This window comes from Littorina saxatilis, linkage group LG6, assembly GCF_037325665.1.
Source record: "Littorina saxatilis isolate snail1 linkage group LG6, US_GU_Lsax_2.0, whole genome shotgun sequence".
Classification (NCBI taxonomy): domain Eukaryota; kingdom Metazoa; phylum Mollusca; class Gastropoda; order Littorinimorpha; family Littorinidae; genus Littorina; species Littorina saxatilis.
The window spans coordinates 43,155,899-43,165,898 of NC_090250.1; the positions used below are offsets into that span (position 1 = coordinate 43,155,899).

Consider the following 10,000-nt stretch of genomic DNA (forward strand, 5'->3'; position numbering starts at 1 on the left):
CATTCAGAAATATATCGACCCAACGGTCTTTTAAGTGCACAGACAAACAATAACGAAAATAGTAGAAATAAATAAATAACACACGTTCCAAGAACCTACCTTTCTTGGTTTTTTGTCTGATAGACTGTTCGTCACTCTTTCGCTGATTGACCCACTTCTGTATTTCCCAAGAATAAAGATACCACGCGGACGCGTAGTCAAACATGACAGCTTGTATATGCTAGAGCTAAAAGTCTCATAGAAAAGTGCACCACAATGTGAAATAACTTGGTGCAAGCTTACTACATCTCTGACAAGGTTAGGTCATGCTGAAACAGACCTTTAAATGTATGCAATAGATAAGGGAGGGGTTGATGGTTTTTCATGTCCCTTTAACCAATTTGGGACCTAAAGGAGTGGGCACAACACAGACACACACACACACACACACACACACACACACACACACACACACACACACAGACGCATGCACACACGCATGCACACACACACACAGACACACACACACACACACGCATGCACACACGCATGCACACACACACACACACACACACACACACACACACACACACACACACCGTGACACACACACACGAGCACACAAGTAGACACACAATGTTATGCTCATACCTACGCACCCCTTAACACGCAATTAACAAACACAACCCTTATCGTTAAATTAGTATTATCCTACATACGTGAGAGAGACCACTCATTACATAACAATATTGTTCAAACCACACGTGTGTATATCATTTACATGAGGTCATGTCAAGCAAGTCTGACAGGGACCTGTTTTCCACTGATTGTAATACACAGAACCTGTCCGCCTTCTGACAACTCAGTCATGACCCTGTCCACTATCAACACAAAATGGCTGTCGTCACGCTTCGATGCCCTGACCCCATGCTCCCACTTTCTGTTTTTCGTCTGTTTTGATTTATATGGTCCGGCTTTGATTTGAAAAAAAGATAGACTTTAACTGCCAGCTGGAAACGCTTTGTAATTCAGTAACAGCTAAAGTGACAGGCAATAAATCAATCACAAATCCTTATTGTCTGTCTTCTGCGATAGTTCGGTTTCAACATGTGATCCAACACCGTCGTATTTTTATCGTTTTTCAAGCTTTTTATTTCCCGAGCCAGGCCCCAAATATGCAGTGGAAAATGACAAGGGTGCTTAGTTTCAAGTCACGCTGCAGCCTGGTGTCGGTTATAAAAGCAAGAACGACGATCGATCTGTCCATCCAAGACAAGGCTGCTGGTTACTTCCCCTGTCAGGCTATCAAAGGAAGAAACCGCTGCCTTTTGGATCTGCATCTAGTCATGGTGAGTCAAGCTACACCTTTTTATATTTAGTCAAGTTTTGACTAAATATTTTAACATCGAGGGGGAATCGAAACGAGGGTCGTGGTGTATGTGCGTGTGTCTGTCTGTCTGTGTGTGTATGTGTGTGTGTGTGTGTGTGTGTGTGTGTGTGTGTGTGTGTGTGTGTGTGTGTGTGTGTGTGTGTGTGTGTGTCTGTGTCTGTGTCTGTGTCTGTGCGTGTGTGTGTGTAGAGCGATTGAGACTAAACTACTGGACCGATCTTTATAAAATTTTACATGAGAGTTCCTGAGTATGAAATCCCCAGATGTTTATTTTCATTTTTTCGATAAAAGTCTTTTATGACGTCATATCCGTATTTTTGTAAAAGTTGAGGTGGCACTGTCACACCTTCATTTTTCAATCAAATTGATTGAAGTTTTGGCCAAGCAATCTTCGACGAAGGCCGGACTTCGGTATTGCATTTCAGCATGGAGGCTTACAAATTAATTAATGACTTTGGTCATTAAAAATCTGAAAATTGTAATTATTTTTTTTTTTAATAAAACCATCTAAAATTACTTTTATTTTATTCGTCATCATGTTTTGATTCCAAAAACATATAAATATGTTTATTCGGATTAAAAACAAGCTCTGAAAATTAAAAATATAAAAATTATGATCAAAATTAAATTTCCGAAATCGTTTTAAAAACAATTTTATCGTATTCCTTGTCGGTTCCTGATTCCAAAAATATATAGATATGATATATTTGGATTAAAAACACGCTCAGAAATTTAAAACGAAGAGAGGTACAGTAAAGGGTGCTATGCAGCACAGCGCAACCGCTACCGCGCTGAACAGGCTCGTCACTTTCACTGCCTTTTGCACAAGCGTCGGACTACGGTCATTGTGAACAAATGCAGTGCGTTCAGTTTCATTCTGTGAGTTCCACAGCTTGACTAAATGTAGTAATTTCGCCTTACGCGACTTGTTATTCAGTTGTGGTTGTGTGCATGTTGTTGTTGTTTTTACATTTAGTCAAGTTTTGACTAAATGTTTTAACGTAGAGGGGGGAATCGAGACGAGGGTCGTGGTGTATGTGTGTCTGTCTGTGTGTGTGTGTAGAGCGATTCAGACTAAACTACTGGGCCGATCTTTATGAAATTTGACATGAGAGTTCCTGGGTATAATATCCTCAGACTTTTTTTCATTTTTTGATAAATGTCTTTGATGACGTCATATCCGGCTTTTCGTGAAAGTTGAGGCGGCACTGTCACGCTCTCATTTTTCAACCAAATTGGTTGAAATTTTGGTCAAGTAATCTCCGACGAAGCCCGGACTTCGGTATTGCATTTCAGCTTGGTGGCTTAAAAATTAATTAATGACTTTGGTCATTAAAAATCTGAAAATTGTAAAAAAAATATAATTTTTATAAAACGATCCAAATTTACGTTCATCTTATTCTCCATCATTTTCTGATTCGAAAAACATATAAATATGTTATATTTGGATTAAAAACAAGCTCTGAAAATTAAATATATAAAAATTATTATCAAAATTAAATTGTCGAAATCAATTTAAAAACACTTTCATCTTATTTCTTGTCGGTTCCTGATTCCAAAAACATATAGATATGATATGTTTGGATTAAAAACACGCTCAGAAAGTTAAAACGAAGAGAGGTACAGAAAAGCGTGCTATCCTTCTCAGCGCAACTACTACCCCGCTCTTCTTGTCAATTTCACTGCCTTTGCCATGAGCGGTGGACTGACGATGCTACGAGTATACGGTCTTGCTGCGTTGCATTGCGTTCAGTTTCATTCTGTGAGTTTGACAGCTACTTGACTAAATGTTGTATTTTCGCCTTACGCGACTTGTTTTTTACTTAAGTTTATGCTCATTAAAAAAAAAATCTGGTTGTGTAAGTCAAGCTTTTACTTTTTTTCTTCATGTGTACTTAGCTTCTGCTATCTCAATCTAATTTATGTAGTCATGATAAGTCAGGCTCGTGTTACTATTTTCATTTTACTTACTCCAGCAAGTTTGACCAACGTCATGATTTTTCTTTGCACTACTGTAGAAACCAGCGGCTTCAATTAGCTGATATGGTACTTGATAACCATGAAAGTAGATTTGTTTTTCTCTAGTCAGCGATATAAAATAAAAATACAATTTATAGAAAAAGCTCCTTCACATGCAAAAACGGCATGTGACTATCGAGTTTAGATGTGTCGGATTCTAATATCATGCCTTGAACAAAATGTATGTGAATTAGATATTATCTGTCACTGAGTTCGGTAGCTTACATATTTGTTTGGCAAGATAACCGCTTCTTTCAAATGGAAATAACTCTGCAGGCGATAATGACGAAGTTCTTAATTGTAAACAATGTGAATATATACCTATGTATATATATGTTTATACTTATGTCTGTCTCTGTGAGTGTGTGTGTGTGTGTGTGTGTGTGTGTGTGTGTGTGTGTGTGTGTGTGTGTGTGTGTGTGTGTATGTTTGTGTGAGTGTGTGTGTGTGTGTGTGTGTGTGTGTGTGTGTGTGTGTGAGCGTGTGTGTGTGTGTGTGTGTGTGTGTGTATGTGTGTGTGTGTTTGTGTATGTGTGTGTGCGTATGTGCGTGTGTATTTGTTTGTGTGTTTGTTTGTGTGTGTGTGGGTGTGTGTGTGTGCGTGTGCGTGTGTGTGGTTATATATATATATATATATATATATATATACGACTAGTGTCTGTGTGTCTGTGTGTCTGTGTGTCTGTCTGTCTGTGTGTCTGTGCGCGATGCGCGGCCAAGGTTCTCGATGGATCTGTTTCAAATTTGGTGATCATATTCAGGTACACCCTGGACACAACCTGGTCGATGAGATATTTCAACACGTGCTCTCAGCGCGCAGCGCTGTGCGCGCTGAACCGATTTTTTTTTGGTTTTGTCTGGATCCACTACCAGTAACTCTTCCTTATCTTCTCCAGTGTTTTCAGCCGCGATTATCTCCCTTCCTCCGTGTGGCGTCAATCCATATTCCCGTTACTACGTTACTATTTTTAGAAGGTCACTGCACGTTACTATTTTTAGAAGGTCTCCAGTGTTTTGCGCGTTTATCTCCTTTCCTTCGTGAGCCTGGTATTCGGCTCTACTTCTTCCCGGCGAAGCCGGTACCCGGCGAAGCGGGTAATCATCTAGTATATATATATATGCAGATTTACATGCCCGCTTATGTGCGTTGACATGCTAATACGTTAGCAAGTAGATTAATTGTTTTTCTGTTTTCAACATCCGATGTGGTAAGTTCTGGATCGACGCAAGTTAGTTTCCTTTCTCAATTGATAGGGTTGTCCCTATGGTTGAAAACGATGTATGTACAAGTTCATCACTGTAAAACAGGCGGTTCATGAAAAGTACATATCTTTTACACAGTTGTAGTCAAATTTACATCAACTATAAGGTGTTATCACATCTGACATTTATTTAGTGACAGTGTTTAGTCCACTTGGAAAGACTGTTTGTAGTTTACTGATCCAAAACTGTTCCCTCTCGTGCCTGTGTGTAGGGTTGTTGGTGTACACCTGTTCGATGGGTAAACACCGCATGTCCTGCAGTGAGTGTCCAGGTAAACTGAAGTGCATTGTCACATGTGTACCAACATTGTTTTGGATGTGTGACCTATGCAAGTAGAAGCGGGTTTTGAGACTGTTTTTTGTCTCCCCGATATACTGTGCATGGTCACACTTGTTGCAGTACAGCATGTAGATAATGTTGGACGATGTGCAAGACATGCGGTGTCTGACCTCAAAGTGTTCTCTTGTACTGGCACTGGTGAAGGTCTTGGTCTCTGTCAAGTGTTCTTTGCATATGATGCATGTTTTACCACATTTTGCAACACCTGAGTCAGAGTCTACGGTGAGGGCTGGGGGAAGCACACTTAGGCATAATCATATGTTTGAGGCTTTTGGCGTTTCTTTCTCCAACCACTGGCAGTTCAGGTACCGCTTCCTTCATTCGTGTACTTGAGTGCAGTATTTCCTGATTTTCCTTCAACCATTCCCGCAGAGGAGGGTTGGCAGGGTTGTGTGTGATAACAAAGGGAACTCTGTTGTTGGTAGACTTCTGTTTGTACGCGAAGGCCTCTGATCGTGGTGTTGCTCCTGCCCTCTCTTTGGCTTCCTCCAGCGTTTTCTTCTTGTATCCACGCAGTCGGAAGGCTTGCTCCAGCTGATGACATTGCTGTGCAAAGTCCTTCTTTTGGGAGCATATACGCCGTGCCCTCAACATATGGCTGTAGGGGATGTTTTCCTTGCAGTGTCTTGGGTGGCACGACGTATAGTGAAGGTAGTTTCGTTTGTCCGTGGGCTTTGTATGGAGATCTGTCTCTATGTACCCCTCCTGCATTTTGAGCGTGATGTCCAAGAAGGGCATTTCAACCGGCGATGAACCCATTGTGAATTTGATGGTAGGGTGGAATGTGTTGATATGCTTCTGGAAGATCTCAAGTTCTTCTGGTGTGCCAGTCCATAGAAGGAAGATATCATCTACGAATCGCTTCCACGAGCTGGTATGGAGTGGAACTGGGCTTGATTCCAGCATGCGTTCTTCCAGCCATCCCATGAAGAGATTAACAATTGTCGGGGCCGTAGGAGTGCCCATTGCAGTCCCGTGTTCTTGTTTGTACAGTTGTCCTTCAAATGTAAACACATTGTTGGAAAGAATGTGCCGAACAACCTGTACAATCGTTGATGCTGGTGGGCTGTTTGGTAAAGGCTTCAGTGTCAAGAAATGACGAAGTGCTGTCTCCATGTCATCATGCGGTATGTTAGTATATAACTCTACGACGTCAATGGTGACAAGGAGTGTTCCTGGGTTGAAGGGACCTTCGGTCGTGTTAAGATCTTGTACATTTTGCAGCATGTGTGTTGTGTCTTTCATGTGGCTTGGGAGTTGCACGACCAGGTCTTGAAGCCAGCTGTCCACTAACTTCGAAAGTTTTACCGTAGGGCCTTCTACCACTGAGACAATAGGTCGTCCCGGAGGGTTCTCAAGGGTTTTGTGGATCTTAGGTAGGTGGTAGAAAGAGTGGGTTCTGACTGTGTTCAGTTCTGTTTTAGCCCATCTGTATGTTACATCATCGATAAAACCCCTGTCATGTATATCTTCGACGATTTTGTTGGAGGCTTTAGCAATGGCAACTGTAGGATCTTTGTCTACCTTGCTGTAGTGTAGACTGTTGTTATGTTGTCGTTCAGCTTCTTTGATGTAGTTGTCAGTATCTTTTACTACCACTGCCCCACCTTTGTCAGCTGTACTGATGCGTACCTCTCTGTTCAATACCATCTGGCGTAGTTGATGGAGGGCAACACGGTGGGGTTTGTCCATGTTGTCTCTGACTCTTGAGTTGTTTGCGAACGTCCCTGCTTGGTGTTGTAGATTTGTACAGTATATATCTAGAGCTCTGTCTCTTCCATTTTGCGGTTCGAAGAAAGTTTTCTTGTAGAACTTTGGTGGTTCATTTGCTTGTGTTTCAGGATCGTAGAGCAATTCTTTTAGTCTTACCGGACGAGCCTCTGGCGAGTGAGTCCCTTTGATATTCCCGCTGGGTCTTGACTGAAATACAAGCCATATAAAAAAAATCACGAGTGTTGTAACCTGTATATCCCATGAAGATCTAAAAGACAAAGTGTGACGGAAACATCAAGCTTTAGTTGTCTGTTCAGATGAGGCACCTCTGCACATACCTTATTCTAAAGGCACGTCTGTTGATCTATGTCAAGTCGGTGCATAATGGTGGCTTGGTTGTCCCCGTCAGTTGAAAGCCTCTTACACGGATTTGACTGAATACCTTGTGGTTACACACGCATCTCCTGAGATCTTGGACACCTTCATCGTCTTTAGGGCCTACTGCACCGCAGAAGAGCTAGAAATACTCGCAAAATGCATTAAACAGCTTGTCCAGAGAACACTCGTAGTCGATGATGTACCGATAAGGGCGTGTGTACCGGGCACGCTGTAACTTCACATGAGCATAGTCTGAACATAGCGGGTTTTTAACGATTGCTAGTTTGACTTTTGTTTTAGTTGAGAGCACGAGCACACACACAAACACATACGGCTTGTCATGTTGATCACAAGAGAGAACAAGAACAGCGAATAGAAGGAAACGTAACAGATTACGTCCCCTTAATATGACGCGATGGACGCCAGACGTCATGAAATCTATGACGCTGTGATGATAGTCTCGGCAAGTCGAGACTAAAACTCAACAATAGCACTGAACTCTCGCGCAAGTTCTCAAAAGCGTGGTAACCCGTTGCACATCCGGTCGACAGGTACATGTGCACTTTGGAATGTCAAGGACGACAGAAAGTAGAGCCAGCTATTATGTATTTCGTGCACCCTTATTTATCCACTATTTTATGTGTTATAAGAGTGCAATAGTTACATCATAGATGTAACAAAAGAACAATGGAAATACAAGAAATATACCAAGAGTACATTTACAGAGACAAAGAAGTGAGGTCATGGGATATAATTATATTATATAAATATCAGAAGTTGTGAAAGAAACAATTGAAAGTCAGAAGAGACTTTCCTCTAAGATTTGTTAAAATCTCTTAGCAGAGCAAATGAGAGAGGAAACGAAAAAAATGTGTCCCTTCACAGACAGCCCTATTGGGGAAATCAGACCCTCATCGGAGGGGACCGAGTTTCACAAAGAGAATCTGCCCCGAAGGGAGAGTATCAACAGAGGAAACTAGTCCAGAGGAGGACCATTGTTTTACTACCGTGATGAGACACGTGTTTCGACACTCATGTGTCTCATCAGTGGTCTGATGGTAGATATGGCGAAAGTTGTCGATTCTGTTGGCATGGGAGACTATACCGTCATCTGACAATCCCAAGAGGATATCTGTGAAGGGAAACTCTTTGATTTAAGGTCAAAGAATGGAAACTAAATTTATCAAGAAAGAATTTAGAAATTTAGACAAGTTTTAACCAAGAAATTAGGTTCTTCTTCTTGTCGTTCGCTGTTAAGAAATTAGGTTAAAACAAGCAACATTTGAAAAAGCCTAAAGGGAGGTAATGCTCTGTACCAGCCTGTATATCCAGTAAAGGATACACGAACGAGGAGATCTAATTTTTTAGGTAGTGAAACAGGAAAAGTGGTCAACTTTTCGCTGCTGTTCAACACAGGGCTATGGTAGAGAAGTTTTCTTCCAGACTTGTTCAATTGGATCACTTTAAATGATGCAACTTTCACGGAGACCAATTAATGAAATATCAGAAGTTGTGAAAAAAACAATTGAAAGTCAGAAGAGACTTTCTTCTGAGATTTGTTAAAATCTCTTAGCAGAGCAAATGAGAGAGGAAACAAAACAAGTCGCGTAAGGCGAAATAACAACATTTAGTCAAGCTGTCGAACTCACAACATGAAACTGAACGCATTGCATTTTTTCCGCAAGACCGTACACTCGTAGCATCGTCTGTCCACCGCTCGTGGCAAAGGCAGTGAAATTAACAATACAGAAAAGCGCGGTAGCGTTTGCGCTGAGGAGGATAGCACGCTTTTCTATATCTCTATTCTTTTTAGAACGGAGAAGGAATAAGATGAAATTGTTTTCAAATCGATTTCCGAAATTTAATTTTAATCATAATTTTTTATATTTTTAATTTTCAGAGCTTGTTTTTAATCCGAATATAACATATTTATATGTTTTTGGAATCAGAAAATGATGATAAATACGATAAACATAATTTTGGATCGTTTTATAAAAAAATAATTTTAATTACATTTTTCAGATTTTTAATGACCAAAGTCATTAATTAATTTTTAAGCCTCCAAGCTGAAATGCAATACCAAAGTCCGGACTTCGTCGAAAATTGCTTGGTCAAAATTTCAATCAATTTGATTACAAAATGAGGGTGTGACAGTGCCGCCTCAACTTGTACAAAATGCCGGATATGACGTCATCAAAGACATTTATCAAAAAAATGAAAAAACAAGTCTGGGGATATCATATCCAGAAACTCTCATGAAAAATTTCATAAGGATCGGTCCAGTAGTTTACCTTGAATCGCTCTACACACACACACACACACACACACACACACACACACACACACACACACACACACACACATACACACACACACACACACACACACACACACACACACACACACACACACACACACACATACACCACGACCCTCGTCTCGATTCCCCCCTCTATGTTAAAACATTTAGTCAAAACTTGATTAAATGTAAAAATGTGTCCCTTCACAGACAGCCCTATTGGGGAAATCAGACCTTCCTCGGACGGGACCGAGTTTCACAAAGAGAATCTGCCCCGAAGGGAGAGTATCAACAGAGGAAACTAGTCCAGAGGAGGACCATTGTTTTACTACCGTGACCTGACACGTGTTTCGACCATGACCTCCCTTCTTTGTCTCTGTAAATGTTCTCTAGGTATATTTCTTGTATTTCCATTGTTCTCTTGTTACATCTATGATGTAACCATTGCACTCTTATAACACATAAAATAGTGGATAAATAAGGGTGCACGAAATACATCATACGCCAGAGGCTCGTGAGTCCCTTGATATTCATCCGCTGGGTCTTGACTGAAATACAAGCCATATAAAAAACCACTCGTGTTGTAACCTCTCTTTATATATACATCACAGTATAAAGTT

At 40.8% G+C, this 10,000-nt stretch overlaps 1 protein-coding gene across 2 annotated transcripts in view; it reads left to right on the forward strand.

Moving 5' to 3' along the window:
* Positions 1–1,139: 1,139 nt before the first annotated feature.
* LOC138969272 (uncharacterized) overlaps positions 1,140–10,000 on the forward strand; it is an 11,728-nt gene continuing 2,867 nt past the window's right edge. For both annotated transcript variants that reach the window (XM_070342020.1, XM_070342021.1), the window contains exon 1: positions 1,140–1,328. In XM_070342020.1, coding sequence (XP_070198121.1) covers positions 1,155–1,328 — 174 coding nt within the window. In that variant the 5' untranslated portion in view covers positions 1,140–1,154. The remainder of the gene's footprint in view (positions 1,329–10,000) is intronic.